Source organism: Drosophila mauritiana, chromosome 2L, assembly GCF_004382145.1.
Source record: "Drosophila mauritiana strain mau12 chromosome 2L, ASM438214v1, whole genome shotgun sequence".
In the NCBI taxonomy this organism is placed as follows: domain Eukaryota; kingdom Metazoa; phylum Arthropoda; class Insecta; order Diptera; family Drosophilidae; genus Drosophila; species Drosophila mauritiana.
Window position 1 is genome coordinate 10,256,710 of NC_046667.1, and position 16,675 is coordinate 10,273,384.

The following is a 16,675-nucleotide window of genomic DNA, read 5'->3' on the forward strand; positions in this document are numbered from 1 at the left end:
AAATCAAGATTATGGAACTTTTATAATTGGAAAACTTGTCTTAGATAAATATATAACTAAATTGCCAAAATCAAATAATTTGTCGAGTAATTACGCGTGTTATTAGAATGTCTATTTCGAAGTGCACCAATTAAGACCTACTTAGGTAAAGTATTTATTTGTTGCCAAAACAATTGAATTAATCATTAATTTGATTAAGTTTTGTGGTTTAAGGCCTTTGTTAATCCAAAATTCACTTTTCGCGTTCAAATAAAAAGTCGAGCGACTTGGTTGCGGTTGCACTCGATATGGAACTGCAACATGCAACATGCGATTGCCTGCTTGCAACACATTCCAACATGACTCTATTAGCCTTTTTGGAAAATAAAAAGGTTTTTACAAATTAGGCCAACAATCAGTATCGCAATGGTTTTATGACATACGAAATTGAGCATTTATATTATTTTTTAATTTTGTAAAGAACTTCTTCAAAACCAAAATTGTGTATGTGGTCAGTTTAATTCTATAGGACTTCGAATAAGTTGCTCTTGAATTTTTCTATCAACTCACTGATGTGCAAAGCCACAGGGACCATTTGACACAATTCCTATAAACAAATGGTAAGTGTCCTCCGGCACACCCACAATTACACTTTTCCGGAATGCTCGAAGCAATTTCATATTCGAAATCAAGCTTCTGGTGTTGCAGCCACAACCTTCGAATATCAGTTACGACTTGCACCAAATAATCATTCGAAAGAATTTCTCAAAAATGACATACCAACATGTATGTATATTCTGAAAACAATGCGTTTGCCTTTCATATTGACACAATGAAAAAAAAACAAAAGAATGTTGAAACTGATGATAATGCGAAACAAAAGTTAAAAAGATCTGATTCACCAAAGTGAAATTCATAACGTATAAGTTGTTATAATAACATTAAAAAACGAATCTTTGTTTTAGTATCTAAGCAACTTTATCCTTGTATTTTTGGTTCCATGTTTTTGAGCGCCAAAAAGTAGGCAACAAATTAAGCCAAATCAAGCGAACTCATGTTGATCCTTAGATTAGCAAAGACCATTGAAACAACTGCAAGATACTTGCATTAGTTTTAATAATTCTTTCCAATTAGCACTGGCCAAAATACAGAAGGCATTATGTTTGATCAAATTTGGGCTAAGGCTCCGCGAATTGCGTGTTTGACTGCGTGACTTTTGTTTTCCGAAACTCACCCACTTTCGCACGGGCCATTCCATTCAGATCCAGACGCCATGGACTACGGGTATATGGAGTGGAGTGGAGTGGAGTATAGTGGAGGTCTCCTTGAAACGCGGTTGGTCACGAAAGCGAACAACAAAGAAAAGGCTTGCCCGTCATTTGAGGCAACATTTAATGGCCACTGGCTATGGGGCTATATGGCTATATGGCTAAAAAGCTATAGGGCTCATCCTGAATAAACAGGGGTTGGTGTGTGCGTGTGTGTGTGGGTGTGTGCGAGAAGTTGACGTTCGTTTGTAAAAACGAAGAAAGTGATTAAATCAGCACGATATTTTGTAGGTGTGCGCCAGCTCACCCATTAAATTTCTCCCATCCGCATTCGTGTGTGTGTGTGTGTGAGTCCGCACACACACCTGCACATTTGAGCTACTGTTCTAAATTGACTTTTCGCCTGGACAAAACTAAAAATGACGACATCGCGTTTTTTTTCGCTTTCATAGAAAAGCTTTGCCTCTAAACATGCCCATCAAGCGCGTGTTTATAAACAACACAGATCTCTTACCAACCTGTATATAACATATATATGTGGGGTATATATATAGAAAGGTGTGCTGGGCCTCAGATTACACTCCCACATGCATGTTCGCACACATGTATGCAGTTACCAAATATGGGAACACGTTAATGTAATTAAGCCTTAAGGCTGGATAAAAGCCAACTCAAGTCGTATATTATTCGCGATATTGCAGGCAGTTATAAATTAACTTCTTTATGACTGCTGCTAATTCGGATTTTCAATTCGAGTGCTTGGTAATTTGGTTGTTAGTTTAAAAGAACTTAACCAGCTTGAAGATTTTAAAGATTAACATCAATGTCGAGGGTTTTAAATAGCTTCTTTAATAACTTTTAACAATCAGCCTTATCCCAGGGTTGCCACATTTTTGATGGAAGGGTATCGTTACTTTATGTGCCAGCTTAAATCTTTATTTGTCTTTCACACAACGTTCAACGTAAGCATTTCGAAAACGGTTTCGATCGGTTTTGAAACCGCAGTAAATTCCGTGCAAATACCCCTAATGAAGTTCAATTGGCGCGAATCAGTGGTTCGCGCGCTTATCGATAGGCAATGTTTTGGTTTTGCTTGCTTGCGGCATAAAAACGTAATTTTCATGCGGTTTTTGCGGCAATTTAGAGGCGTTCTTCGTTTGGCAAGTGGTGTTTGTGTTATGAATTAAAGTACCATTTAACTCATTCAATTAAATCATCGCATAAAGCAGAGTGTTTTTGTGTCTTAAGCTACAGTCTGCGCACGTGTTGACTAACTTGTTGTTACTATTATAGCGTTGCTTAGATATTCTAGTGAATCGGCCGCCAATCAAAAACAATAAACAATTCTCGTGGTTGTCAACAATGCAGAGTCCCAAACTCCTGAGAAATGCGCAAACCCAGCATGGAGATGCCTCATCCGTGGACGTGGAGAACATATTCCTGCACCGCCACATGCTGTCCACAAATCCCACTTCGGGTGGCAATCTTCCCGATCGGGAAGATAGCCCAAAATGCGTGTGGTTTCCAGACGACCAGGATGGGGGTCCAGCTGAAAGCAAAGATCCACCGGTGAGTAGTGATAGAATCGATAAGACCTTTTAGTAAGTAGGTATAGGTATATAATACGGTTACTACTCGTATTTTATATCATATTTTCGAGCCCATCATATGATCTGAGTATATCTTGTGTATTTATGCAAAAGAAAACCAAACTATGCTGTATAGTTATTCTTTTTTAGCATTGCAGAAATGTTAAGAATATATATTCACGTATATATTTATGTGTAAAATGCAACTTAACTTGATTAAATGCCATTTTGTTCATGCACTTAAATGCATATTTGTTTACCCTGGCGTGTCCCCCTCTATTATTAATTCCCATTTATTTACCCGCGAGGAATTCGCGGCTGGCGACCACTTCTCCAACTTTGACCGATTCGCAGCTAGTAAAAGAGCATATTTATCTTGGGGGAATCGAATGCCCAAAACAATTTAGTCGGGTCTGCTCGCAAATTGTGTGGATTCGGATTCCTGTCCTCTCACTTATGCAGTATTATTGGTGTCGGGGGAAATTTCAATGCAGCAGCTCCAATCGCACACTTAAAACTTAATTAAAAAGCTAATCAGGGAGTAGCGAATGCAATTTGCTGCATTAATTTAAACAATTAATTAGGGATAATTTAAATTGTTGTAATGAACTTCATATCATATAGTTTAAATCTAAATTGACGTAATAAACTAGAGACAAAATAGGTTTTTGATTGAAACTTAAAGTGTTTATTCTTCAGAAAATATAGTTTTGAAGCCTCGTAGTAAGTTTCAAACTAATTAATAACAATAACGAAAGAAAGCTCAAACAGCATTGCGTGACTCCCACACATGTGAGTGCAAGAAATGGGTTTATTTCAGTTTTATTCTATTACCTTAAAGTTTCGAGAGTCATAAAATTGGATATAAACATGCGGTGGAGCCAGGAGGAGTTGCTGCACCCAGGCGCACCTGGAGATTTAAGCCACTTTTACGAGACTTTGAGTCACAAATGCCCCAATAAACGAGACTGCAGTGCCTGCAGTGGAAGAGTCAACGTTCTGGCCGCCATAGAAATTTAAAGCCACCCCTAGGCGTCAGTAGATTCTTAAAAATTTAGGGCTCTGCTAAGATGTGCAACAAAAACCAGATTTTAGACAAAACCCTTAATGGCCCACAAAAACCGGTACAGGCTGGCAAGTTTCGTGGCTCTTTGTTTGCTGGTTCTACCACCTCAACGTACGTGACAGTGTCAAATGGCCTTAAATATTTAGCCAGAGTGTACACTTAAAGCGCCGGACCCATTCCTAATTCTCTCTCGCTAATTAAACTAATCAATAAACTAAAAACCGGATGTATACAAACTCATATACATTATTATATTTAGGGAAATAGCTCGCTAAGTTATGTGTGGGGACCAACTGGACGGACACGTTTCACTTGCCTTCGTAGATATTTTACCACGGATTTGTCATAATTAGTTCTTTTTGGGTGGGGTTTCAATGGGCTTCTAGTGTCCCGGCATCTCGTGCGGTGGCTGCCTAACGAGCTACTTTTGTCAAGTTGGTCTGTTGGTCGTGATGTTTCCGCAATTATTAGTGTCAGTGCCTCGTGCTTACGGGCGGGTGGGTATCCTAAGTGCGGTCCTCATTGTTTCCGCGATGCGCCTTTTGGGCCAGTCGTTTTTATAATTCTTACAATACCATGTAAACACACATTACGAAAACCGCCGCGGATGGCGAATGGCGGATGGTGGTTACTGGTTTGCTGGAAGAGGAAAATCCCTCTAAGACTTGGTCGCCTGCAGTCTTTTTCCATTTTCCATTCCACTGACACTGGCTTGCGCCATCAAACTGAGGTATTAAAAGGAAAGATAGGCTGCCTGTGGACTAAGTGGCTTTGCGGATCAGGCACACTTTGCGCAATTAACTAAATTATAGATGTATAGAAAAGTGGTTGTTAAGAAAACAAGCCGTGTGATTCGAACATATCAAATATTCCTACATCTTGCCAATTTACAAACTCTTTTTGGGCTTTTTGCACGGACTCAATATTTATTTTATTTATGCAAAGGTGGTTATATTTCGCCATATCAACCTCATTTTGTAGAATGATAATTAAGATAGGCTTGTATCCCCTTTGTTAATTATATTTTACGATCCCAAATGATTTTAGCTTCTTTTTGTGACATAATAGTGGTGGCATATGGACAGGGAACAATCAGAAGTAGACTTTAATAGCCAAGCACAAAAAAAAACCTGGGAAATAAATACAAATTAAAGGTATTAAAGGTATACATAAGTAATTACTGTGTATTATATATTAATTAAGACCATAAAGTGAATAAAAACCCTTAGAGATGGCACATTCGAATCTCTTGAAAAATCTGCTAGGCGCCAAATCAACCCGAAAATTGGTGTTGCCCGCATTGAATTGGTCTGGCAACGCCGTGACAAGGTTGTGTTATCAATGTAGGTGAATGTGAAGAAGAAGAAGAGTGGGTTTGTTTACAAAAAAACACGATACAAATCGGATGCGAATTGGCGGCAAGTGAGTGGAACTCCAGCCGCCGAGGATATCCAATTCGTATGGTAATTATGCGCACAGGTGTGGACGGATTGGAAATGTGCCATCAAGAGCATGTGGGCCGACCCCAGGCAGTGACCCCAGAAACAAGAGCCCATGATGGCGACGGAAGAAAAGCATGCCATTATCCTCCAGTTGGATAAGTTCCAAGACGCTGATCCGAATGAAATTAGGGAGTACCAAGAAGCAGTACCCAAGGGCGTTAGCCCCTCTAGTCTTGTTTGTATTTTATAGCTTTAAACTTTGCATAACCCTAAAACAAGTCAAGCGACATGGCACCTCCTTACCTGTTTTATTATGAACTTTTGTCTATGTTTGCTTCCTGGCTAGAACATATTGGCTGGTAGACCAGTAATTAACAAAATACTGCTGGTTCGAAGCCAATTTTGTAGTTTTTGTGTTTTCCTTTTCGTGTGCAACAAGGAAAACCAAACAGTCTGTCTGAAAATTATGCTTAGGCTGCAGAAAGAAAACGAGGAATTGTTTGCACACAAACACCGGAAACAAGGCTCCAATGTGTTAAAAGCTGATAAGCTGATAAGCATACATACATATATGATGACTTTGGCACGGTAGGCTTTCGTATTTTCTGCATCTTTAAGTAAAGTTCCTTAAATCATTTATATATATTTTGGCAATCACATATATGGAAAATGAAGCTGATTACTATCCGATTTTGTTTATCTTACAGACTTCCATATCAGAGGAAAAGTCTGAAACGCAATCAAAGGAAGTTCTGCCGGAAAAGAGAAAAGCTAGCAGCACAGATGACGAAGGCTATGTGAAAAAAGTAAAATTAGATGCCAATGGGCTAAAAACCAAGCGTCCTGGATTCAGCGATGAAAGATACGACGAAACATCGTATTATTTTGAGAATGGTATGGCCAACATCTTGATAAAACAACTTAGGAGATGTTCTATTATAAAATTACAATCTATAGGTCTGCGAAAGGTTTATCCCTATTTTTTCACATTTACCACGTTTGCCAAAGGACGTTGGGTTGATGAGAAAATTCTGGATGTATTTGTCCGCGAATTCCGAGCCGCTCCGCCGGAGGAATATGAGCGCAGCCTGGAAGCAGGAAAATTGACTGTTAACTCTGAGAAAGTGCCCAAGGACTATAGAATCAAGCACAATGATCTGCTGGCCAATGTGGTGCATAGGTAAGCATCAGTAGGAAATCTCATTTGAATATGCACACATTTGCATTCTAGACACGAAGTCCCTGTTACTTCACAGCCCATCAAGATAGTGTACATGGACAAGGATATTGTGGTTGTGAATAAGCCGGCATCGATACCTGTAGGTATACTAATTTAGAATGAATTTTGTATAGTAACAATCGTATGTTGTAGGTACATCCTTGTGGAAGATATAGACACAACACGGTGGTTTTCATCCTGGCCAAGGAGCACAATCTGAAGAACCTGCGAACCATCCACAGATTGGATCGTCTCACTTCTGGTCTGCTTCTGTTTGGACGGACTGCTGAAAAAGCCCGCGAACTAGAGCTGCAAATCCGAACTCGACAAGTGCAAAAGGAATACGTTTGTCGCGTTGAGGGCCGCTTTCCAGAGTAAGTCCAAAATGCATCTAATCTTTTATATTTATGTTCATTTTTTATATCTTTCGTAGTGGCATAGTTGAATGCAATGAAAAAATCGACGTCGTGAGCTACAAAATCGGTGTTTGTAAGGTTTCACCGAAGGGCAAGGACTGTAAGACCACATTTAAAAGAATCGGCGAAGTGGGCAGTGATAGTATTGTTTTGTGCAAGCCACTTACCGGACGAATGCACCAAATACGAGTGCATTTACAATACTTGGGTAAGTCATAACTAGATAACTCCATGCAATTATAACACTCGTATTCCACAGGCTATCCCATTTCAAATGATCCCTTGTACAACCATGAGGTTTTCGGTCCATTGAAAGGAAGAGGAGGAGATATCGGTGGAATAAGCGAGGAGCAGTTGATCAGTAACCTAATTAGCATTCATAATGCAGAAACCTGGTTGGGTTTGGAAGAAGATCAAATCGTATCAGGGGAAATAAAGGACGCAGCAGCGAGTACTTCAGTAGTAGAAAACCCTATCAATAGAGAGACGGAAAAGCCTGTGATTTCGCAAAACCTTGAACCAAGTAACGAAGTAAGTAGTTTAAAATATTTGTACAAGTCTGGAGAATACAATGCTTATACGCTACTGCACAGATTGCCACCCAAACGTGCTATGAAGAGCCAGACAGGTCTTTTGATTCCAAGAAGGCAACTTCGGATCCGCAATGTTCTGAATGCAAGTTAAACTACAGAGACCCCGGCACAAAGGATCTCATAATGTACTTGCACGCATGGAAATACAAGGTGAGTTTCAAACTCTGCCTTTTTATAAAGTAATTTCAAATTAAATCTTATTTTTAGGGCATTGGTTGGGAGTACGAAACCGAACTGCCGGACTGGGCGTGTAATTCCAATATTGATTACGACCAAGTGTAAATGGCAAACATGACGCTTTAGTAAAAAGATCTATTTTTACAGAGTATAACAAATTGTGTTTCCATTTTATCTCTATTTTAGCAATGATTTATTTGCCATTACTTTGGCGAATTACTTAATCATTTTGAGGGGCAAACGGACTTGAGCACTTTTGTTTCCCTTATGCCATATGCTATCTCTAAATATGTATCTTCAGTTAATATAAAAAATACAAAAATACAAAAATACAAAATACACAAATACAATTTATTTTCAAGGTATTCGTATTCAAGGTATTTGTTTTTCGAATTTTTAAAATTTAAAACCAAAATTAGCTGGCGGGAAGGGAATGCCCCTAATTCTATCGATTAGTTGGTTCTTATCGATAACGGACGGGGCAGGACATGTGCCATCTCTGTCGGACATCTGGCGCAAATAAAATACAAATACCGAATTAAAGCAGCCAAAAAATGATACACGATTTGTTATTGGCTTGCCGGAGCCACAATCCGGAACAGCTGGGCATAAAGGCATTCAATGTATGTAAAATCGTTGGAATGAATAATTTCGAAAGTCTTACAAGCGAACTTTCTAGGAAACCACAGTCATTGACCAGTTCATACATCCTTGCGAGCGGGAGATATTTATGGACATTATAAAAATCATTAAGGTTTACCAAGAAGTTGAGCAGTTTACCCATTCATCGGGAAGGAAGTCCGACACACCTGACGAACTTCCAGGTATAAATGGAAGCTTGCATCGTTTACATGGTTACTACATGCTCAATTTGGCCAAGGGCATTGAAATGGCTCTGGAGGATTACTACGCGGAGATCGGGCGTCTGGAGAGGTATTGCTTGGGTAACGAGCGCAACTCGCTCTCATATGTCTACTATGCCTTGTACGCCAAGTTTCCCCTTCTGGTGTTCATGCGTAATCTAATCACAGAGATCAGTGTGCTGAAACTGCGAGGATGCGTCTTGCTCCACAATCTACATCAGCAGTGCGAGCACGGCGACATTCAACTGGAAAAAGCAATCAAGATGCAAGTGATAGCCACCACACAAAGCCTTATTTTCCATAATACAAATGCTCTTCATTATGCAGAATTATGAAGCCTGTTAAGAACGCATTTTTCTCCAGCCTGGCTCACTGGCTGTTGTTTGGAGTGATCGATGATGTCCACTCGGAATTCTTTATTAAGTTCAACCCAACGGATGCAGTTGATGGTGGCTCATTCAGCAAATCAGCCACTGGCTCACTTCTGGTAAAAACTTAACAAATGATCATCCTTACCCTATATTATAAATAGCATTTCTATATCCAGAGCGCAGAGAAAAACCCCGAGGACTACATATGGCAATACGAGGTGAATATGTCTCAGCTGCCAGGATTTCTCTCCATCGTCTTAGCCGAAAAAGTTCTGTTCGTGGGACAAACAGTGCTGGTCTTTAAAATGGGGCGCAACGTAAAAGTTAAAAACAAAACCAACCCACTGGCGGCAAAACTGGCTGAGTTGGATTCGGATGATATCTACGAGCTGTGGAGCGGCAGGGAGTCCGAGTTCTTCAAAATGGTCGTTGATCTGAGCAACGAGGACACCATCAATGTGTTTCGCCTCGAGAAGGTTATTAAAGATATCAAGAATTACGTTAGCGCCCGGCTGTCGGAGATCGCTGTGAACGAAGTGGATCTGGAGCGGCAAATGGGATTGATTAAGGACTTCTTTTTGCTGGGCAGGGGAGAGTTCTACTTGGAGTTCTGCTCGCAAATGGTCGGTACCATGGAAACTTATCGTGAAGAACGTTTTAAAAACGTCACTAGATCATTTGAGGTAATATTTGAGCGTAATGTTGTTAAATATGTATTTGAGATCTACATTTCTAACTCATACTCAGCTGGCAGCTACTATCACGGGAATCTCAGATGACTTGGAAAAGTTTTCACTGATCTGCCAGAGAAGCACTACTGAACCAGACGATACCTCCGACTTCAATTTTCTGCAAGGCCTCAGTTTAAAGTATGAGTATGAGTGGCCATTGAATCTTTTGTTCTCCCCAACAACGATCGAGCGGTACAACAATATATTCAGGTTTTTACTGATTATTCGAACGTATCAATACGAAATACAAAGGGTCTGGGCCAAGCAGACTTGGAGGGCGAAGAATGCGAAGGAGCCTTCAAATAACAAAATCATAACTCTTCGCAACTATCTAATGTTCTTTCTGAACAACATGCAGTATTACATTCAAGTTGATGTGCTGGAAAGTAAGTTTTTGTAATACGAAATTGATCGAAACTAGCTCACATTTTGTTACAGATCAATTTGGAATTTTGATGAATGTGATCAAGAGCAAAAGTGATTTCGAAGTTATACAAAGGGCTCACACTGTATTTCTGGCAAATGTTCTTTCCCATTGCTTCCTGCTTAACGAATCAGAGAACCAATTGAATGTCACCGGGAGCCAAAACCGAAATCCCATTTATGGAACCCTTCTTAAACTCTTCGTCATATGTGAGAAGTTTACGCAAATGATCCAAACGAAAGATCCGTCTGATGACTTAGAGGATGAAGTCGATCAACTTAATGAAAGGTATGTCTTTACATTTTGGATAAGTAAGCGAGTGATAAATGATGTCAATAGTTTATCGTGGGATATTATAATAATAAAACTTTGTTTTTTTATAGTTTTGGTGTTCAAATTGCGAGCCTTATCCAACTATTAGTCGATGTAAAATCAGCATCTTCCTTGGGTCCGCTTTCGCAGCTGCTTTTGCGTTTGGATTTCAATTGTTGGTTCAGTGCCAGTCATAATACGTCCGCATGAATACAATGTTTTTGCCTAAAGTTGTAGCCGCTTAATGTCTTCTATACGAAAGTCATTTCTGAAAAAACACAATCGTACGATCAATAAAAGGGAAGAAAATGTTATATTTTATTTAAACTTTATCCTACCTCAACGTTAAAAATGTGCGAACTTCGTTAGGCGTGAGATGCCAAGTTGACATCTCTTTGTTATTCTCCGGATTCCAGTACTCCGATAGCTCCGTAATCTTGTCCAGATTGAGGAGCGTAGCTATTTGGGAGATACGTGTCATCTTATCTCGAACCGACCAAGATGTGGCTCCTGTTAGATAACTGCCCAAGGCACGAACCTCCTGATCAAGCACCAGACCGCCGAGCTTTTGAATTGAACATAATCCATTAATATTATTCCAAATGGTAAATTTGACCTGCTTAGATACATACTCTATTAAAGCTGATTTTCTTAATAGCCCGTTCCAATTGAATAGTCACTTCGGTCGCCAAAATGCTAACGAGTGCATCATAGTTGCGCGGACTTAACGAGTTCTTAAAAGAGTTGAGTAGTCCATCTAATTGCACTATGAAAAACTGGACAAATGTCTCCCCAGCTTCGTAAGCAGCAAGTTCCTCCTATAACAACAGATTGCATTGCGTTCTCATACAGATATTTTAGTCCATACAGATACTTACCTCATTCAAATTGTGACTGTAATTCAGGAACTGATTGATCCAGGGATTGAGACGTGGCTTAATGACACTGGATCGCAGCTGCTGCATTCCAAAATCAACGGTGGCTTTCAACGCGTCCCGCACAGCTTTAAGTTCCGTGAGGCAGCTGTCCAGCATTTGACGCTCCACCGGCGTCGTTTGTGGAAATGTGCCAGCAATTTCCTGTTCCATCGTCTGACACAAGGTCTCAATATACTCCGTCGATATGTCGGCGTTGTTCAGCTGGACCAGGAAATTGGCTCGACCTCGATCGGCATCACTGGAATGTAGTTTTCCCTGTTGCAGCGTCGTTTGGATAGCATTGTACGCCTGGGCCAAGTCGATGTAGCCCGATGGATAGCCGCTTTTCAAGGGCGCCTTAAGTGCGCTCACAAAATCACCATCCAGGCAGGCAGCCACGTTGTTGATCACAGCACAGGTTCCGTTTATCGACTGGGTTGTCAGGGCCCTGCGAATGGATTTGCGAAGAATGAAGAACACATCGTCCACCATGGACGAACACTGCTGCCCAGACTCATAGGTGTCCAAGCCGATGGCCTTCAGGACGCTCTCCTCCATGAAATATCTAAAAAATATATAAACAATTACAACCATTTAGCAGCTTAAAATAATTTTCGAATTTTACCTTTCCAGCAGAAGGTAGGTGCTTAGAATTTCCTGCATTTGGCGGCGCAGATCGGAGTTCTTCATGATCTTCTCATAGCGTTCCATTATATCCAATTGCTCCTTTTCCGGCACACACGTCTCCACATGAACCTGCAATACTAATAGTTATCTAACCATTTTGTGCGAGCCTTTTCTCCTTGCCTGTAAGCGTCGACGCATAAATCGGAAGTACAACTCGACCCTGGCGTGCATGACGGTTATTTCAGCTATAATGGCATCGATTTCCTTGGGATTTAGCTTGTCCACCGAGCCGCCAGATGGTTTCCTATAATGACCCAGTGCCTGGATGCTGTTGCTCCCGAGATTTCCGCCACCGGCCGACCGCTGAGTGGATTCATTTACTTGCTTGCTGCGGTACTGAATCTGTCGGTTCTTATTGAACTCCATTAGAAGATTCTTCACCTCTGTATCGCATTCGTGCTGCAGTATGGACACCATGTCGATCAGCGATGATGAACTGGGGGGAAATAACTTATTTGAAAAAGATACTGTTTCGCCATAACTAAGCTACCTACGCTTGTCCGTAAAAGGCTTCGATTATCGGCTGATTTACTTCCACCACCCTTGCGAAGTTTTCCAGAATAGCAGTCAGTCGATCTGCGTAGGCCAGTTGTAGTCGCGATTCCGCCTTGGCTATGTCCTGGGCGTTCCTAAGTTCCTTTTGCGCCTTGTTTGCCAGCTTCTGGCAAATGTAGAGCGAGAACTTTTCGATTCCGGTGCGATGGCAACCAACAAGAGGAAAGATTTTAAAGAATCTTTCCACAGAGGCCAAGTCATCGGCTTTGACCGCCTCATCGAAGCGCTTGGCAATCAGCACACGGGTCTTCTCGGTGGCATCCTCCAGCGTCTTGACCGCATCGCTAACCGACGTTATGGAGCCCTGAACGTCGTCGGCGGTGCGTCGCAGCAGTTGCTGATCCATCGCCAGGAAGCGGGCAATGTGGGTGGCGCTCTTCTCGTAGTCCTCCTCGCCGATGGCCTTCACCACGCCCTGGCTGCACAGATGCAGGTCGATGAGATCGTGCACCCGCTGTTGGCATTCAGAGGCACGGCACCTGGCCAAATCCAACCGGCGCACCTTGGCGCTCACCGATTCGGCCAACTGGGCAGTGTTTACTATCTGGTCGTTCAGCTTGTTGGAATCGCTGTCCACCGTGTGCAGCAGACTTAGGGATCGCCCAATGCCACTCATTTTGGCCTCAATCTGACATTGTTTGGCCAGCAGGGACTCCAGTCTCTCGTTAACTTTAGCCTAAAACGGAGGAAACACATGAGACTCAACCGGAGTTTTATTGACTTGGCACTCCACCTCTTCGTCGGCAATCCGCTGCAGCGTTTCGTCCACCTCCTCATTTGTGCCGATGTCTAGAGCACCCAGCTGTTCCAGAACACTCATTCTGCTGCCGTCGGTCCGGATTTCCGGATCTTTATTATATTTATTGATCTTATTTTCCAATTGGATAAATGTTCTGATACGTGGAATGAAAAATTTGTTTTGCTTTGAAATAGCGATGGCAATTTGCGGCATTGGGTTAGATGTATCGGAATTTGGTATATCGATAGATTTACATGATGGCAACGACATTTAAACGATTGAAAGCTGTTTCATTAAAAATAAATTATTTTTTAAATACTAATCCTCAAATAATGTATTTTCTTAATTAAAATACAATCGTTCAAAGCTTAAAAGCTAAAGTTACATTTACTCCATAAGTCAGTGAATATACGGGCACCCTTGTTTTTCCGAACAGCTGATGCAGAATTCAAAGCCCAACAAAAGTATTGATTTGCAATTAAAGTAGAATTAGCATTAGAGTAGCATTCCGATAGATAAGCGTAGGCCAAGTCATGGATTTCACGGGCTTTGAAGTGCGCAAGGCAAGCTAATTACACCTAAGTGTGGCGAGTCCTTGTCCAAGTCCTTGTTATCCTTGCTTATCCTTTCCAGTGCCCACCGACTGTCATGTACATTCCGAACTTCATCACTTCCGAGGAGGAGCAGCGCATCCTGAGCCACATCGAGCGCACTCCGAAGCCTCGATGGACACAGCTGCTGAACCGCCGGCTGGTCAACTACGGCGGTGTGCCGCATCCCAACGGAATGATTGCCGAGGAGATTCCAGAGTGGCTGCAGACCTATGTAGACAAGGTCAACAATCTGGGGGTGTTCGAGTCGCAGAACGCCAATCACGTTTTGGTCAACGAGTATCTGCCGGGTCAGGGAATTCTGCCGCACACAGATGGACCACTGTTCCATCCCATCATCTCCACCATTTCGACGGGTGCTCACACCGTGCTGGAGTTCGCTAAACGTGAGGACACCACCACTGAAGCAGAAGCTGGAGATCAGACGACCCGTGAAGTGCTCTTCAAGCTGCTCCTGGAACCGCGCAGCCTGCTCATCCTCAAGGACACGCTGTACAGCGACTATTTGCACGCCATCTCGGAGACCAGCGAGGATGTGCTCTGCGATCGCATCTGCAACTACGATCTGTGCGAGAACACCTACAAGATCGGCGATCACCTAGTACGCCGATCCCCACGCATCTCCCTCACCATCCGCAACGTGCCCAAGACCAGCAAGATGAAGCTCAAGTTCTGCTAGGTTCATTTCGCCATTAGATGTTGTTTGGCATTAGAGATTACAGATTACACAGATGTTGACTAGCTGCACGTTAAACGAACCCACTGAAGAGATCCCTGGGATCCAGAAAGAACTATGATAATCTGCAACCTGAATCTTCCGCTAGATGTTTAAGCACTCTGCACTAGCAGCACACTTGTTCGCAAGCAAATCCATGTTGGCCCACACAAAAGTGCTTTATTTATACCGCTAGCATTGTGTACATATATATAAATGTTTGTATTACGTATTACGGAGCAATAAGTTGGCTTAATCGGCGGACAGGCTCGAGCTGTATCCTCAGATTCCACCTGACCGCCGGCGGCCTTTAGATTTAGTTGTGCGAGCATTTGATGGAGGCAATCCATGGCCTAGATTTGTGAAATATGTGGTTAACTTTGTATATGGGCATGTGCGACAACTGATCTTGATTATGATGGTTCTAATGCTTTGTGTAATCTATACAGAATTTATGCAAGATGTTTCTGATTCAAAATGTTCCTTACGTTAACTTATAAGCAAATCAATTGCAGCCAAAGAAATCATAATGATGATCAGTTGACGAGATACCACTTATATGTATGTTGAATGGAGCAGCCAGCACACTGGTTACCATATTCGTGTGCTCCATGCTCCGGCCTCCAGTGTCCAAGTGTATTTTTGTAACCGTTTTTTCCACCGCGCACCGCAAAAAAGAGCGAAGAATTGCCAATAAACGTTATTGTCCACCTAACTCATCCTTTAAACCCTTTTATCCACTAGGCCTCCTCATCCTGCCACTCCAGCCGGAACTCGCGCTCAAAGACCAGGCGATCGTACAGCCGCACCTCGCTAATCCTCGCCGAGATGTCCAGTCGCAGTTCGCTGACCGCCAGGTGGAAGTTCTGACGCACCGTTCGCTGTTTGTCCGGTGTCAATTGATTGAGAGGTTTGCGAAAGATGCTGATGATGCGCTGCAGATGGTACTCCACGCTGGCACAGCGACCGATGCAAACCCACAGGTTCTCCGGATCGTGAATGTTACCCGGGAAGCGGGTGCGCTGATCGAAGGGCGCCTTGCCGGACAGCAGAGCCCTCACCTCGGCCACGATCTCCTGGTGCGTCCTCAGATCGCGAGTACTGAGCGTGGTGAACTCATACTTGTCGCAGAAGTACATGAGCTCGGAGATGGCCACCCACGACTGGGAGCAGAGTGTGGCATGGTGATTCGACCAGTTGGTGTAGCCAGCTGGACTGGAGGATTTGGTGGCCACGGCAGCGGTTGACGAGGAACTTGCATTGGGAGTCGGCGAAGTGCTCGGTGGACTGCCTGTCTTGGGTTTGGGCGTATCCGAACTATTTATGATGGACCTTCTCTCTGTGCGCTGCAGCTGCTCCATTTCCCGCTCGTGCTCCTTGGCCCTTAAATAGGCCTCCTTCTTCTGCTGCAGCTCCTGCAGCTTGGTCATCTTTGGTGGCGACAAAGACTTTGTGAAGATCGAAGGCGGTGGCGGCGCAGGAGCAGCCGGCTCGCCGTCTGTGTGTGCAATTGTTGTGCCGTTTGTGTCCAGCGATGCACTGCGTCCGTACTTGGCTCTATAACGCTCCAGCGTGTCCAGCGAGAAGCTGAGCTCCTTCTTGATGGCCTTCTGCATGGTTCTGGTTTTCTGGTTTTATGTAATCACCTTGGGTGCTTCGATGCTCCGAATTGCACGCGTTCCCTTCGAGAATTTACAGGCGAATGCGAGCGCACATTCCGCATAAAGAGAGGCCGATCTCTTTATTTTTATCTTTTATCAATCGGCGGCGAGCCATGTGCACTTTATTTCGGTCTCTGCCAATACATTTTGATCGCATTCGCATACGAATGCGTACGGATTTTACGTTTGGATTTGAAGCAGCATTTGAAAAAGATTCACAGATGCAGATACTCAAATGCCGAACGCACATTTTGGGGGAACTCATGACGAAATGACCGAAATTTTGAATGGGTTCAATTCAGATCAAGGTTGGGATAGGATATTAAGCTTATTTGTTAAG

The 16,675-nt window shown here is 42.7% G+C and overlaps 5 protein-coding genes across 9 annotated transcripts; 3 read left to right on the forward strand and 2 right to left on the reverse strand.

The window, feature by feature from the left end:
• Positions 1-2,313: 2,313 nt before the first annotated feature.
• LOC117146161 (RNA pseudouridylate synthase domain-containing protein 2) lies at positions 2,314-7,900 on the forward strand. 5 transcript variants are annotated; one of them, XM_033312136.1, is made up of 10 exons: positions 2,314-2,407; positions 2,541-2,816; positions 6,052-6,238; positions 6,302-6,524; positions 6,576-6,663; positions 6,717-6,937; positions 6,997-7,187; positions 7,239-7,510; positions 7,573-7,722; positions 7,780-7,900. In XM_033312136.1, the coding sequence occupies exons 1-10, from the start codon at positions 2,369-2,371 to the stop codon at positions 7,852-7,854; spliced, it is 1,722 nt and encodes a 573-aa protein (XP_033168027.1). In that variant the 5' UTR covers positions 2,314-2,368; the 3' UTR covers positions 7,855-7,900. The 5 variants fall into 5 exon arrangements, 4 of the variants coding, with proteins under 4 accessions (XP_033168027.1, XP_033168104.1, XP_033168191.1 ...); XM_033312213.1 differs by having other exon boundaries at positions 2,324-2,816; XM_033312300.1 differs by lacking the exons at positions 2,314-2,407; positions 2,541-2,816; positions 6,052-6,238 and having other exon boundaries at positions 6,401-6,524; positions 6,584-6,663.
• A 403-nt stretch (positions 7,901-8,303) lies between these two features.
• LOC117145993 (gamma-tubulin complex component 4 homolog) lies at positions 8,304-10,771 on the forward strand. Its single transcript, XM_033311947.1, has 7 exons — positions 8,304-8,372; positions 8,429-8,877; positions 8,940-9,099; positions 9,160-9,666; positions 9,731-10,100; positions 10,153-10,426; positions 10,522-10,771. The coding sequence occupies exons 1-7, from the start codon at positions 8,304-8,306 to the stop codon at positions 10,658-10,660; spliced, it is 1,968 nt and encodes a 655-aa protein (XP_033167838.1). The 3' UTR covers positions 10,661-10,771.
• LOC117145843 (conserved oligomeric Golgi complex subunit 4) lies at positions 10,466-13,549 on the reverse strand. The gene is made up of 8 exons (XM_033311691.1): positions 13,343-13,549; positions 12,549-13,285; positions 12,175-12,490; positions 11,993-12,123; positions 11,329-11,932; positions 11,083-11,268; positions 10,789-11,015; positions 10,466-10,718 (listed from the first exon to the last, which is right to left on the reverse strand). Exons 1-8 carry the CDS (start codon positions 13,427-13,429, stop codon positions 10,676-10,678), a joined length of 2,331 nt encoding a protein of 776 aa, XP_033167582.1. The 5' UTR covers positions 13,430-13,549; the 3' UTR covers positions 10,466-10,675.
• Positions 13,550-13,653: 104 nt separating this feature from the next.
• Positions 13,654-15,389, forward strand: LOC117146442 (alpha-ketoglutarate-dependent dioxygenase alkB homolog 6). Its single transcript, XM_033312701.1, has 2 exons — positions 13,654-13,911; positions 13,982-15,389. Exons 1-2 carry the CDS (start codon positions 13,882-13,884, stop codon positions 14,636-14,638), a joined length of 687 nt encoding a protein of 228 aa, XP_033168592.1. The 5' UTR covers positions 13,654-13,881; the 3' UTR covers positions 14,639-15,389.
• An 11-nt stretch (positions 15,390-15,400) lies between these two features.
• LOC117146371 lies at positions 15,401-16,641 on the reverse strand. The gene has a single exon (XM_033312570.1). It carries the CDS (start codon positions 16,288-16,290, stop codon positions 15,415-15,417), a length of 876 nt encoding a protein of 291 aa, XP_033168461.1. The 5' UTR covers positions 16,291-16,641; the 3' UTR covers positions 15,401-15,414.
• Between the last annotated feature and the right edge of the window lie 34 nt (positions 16,642-16,675).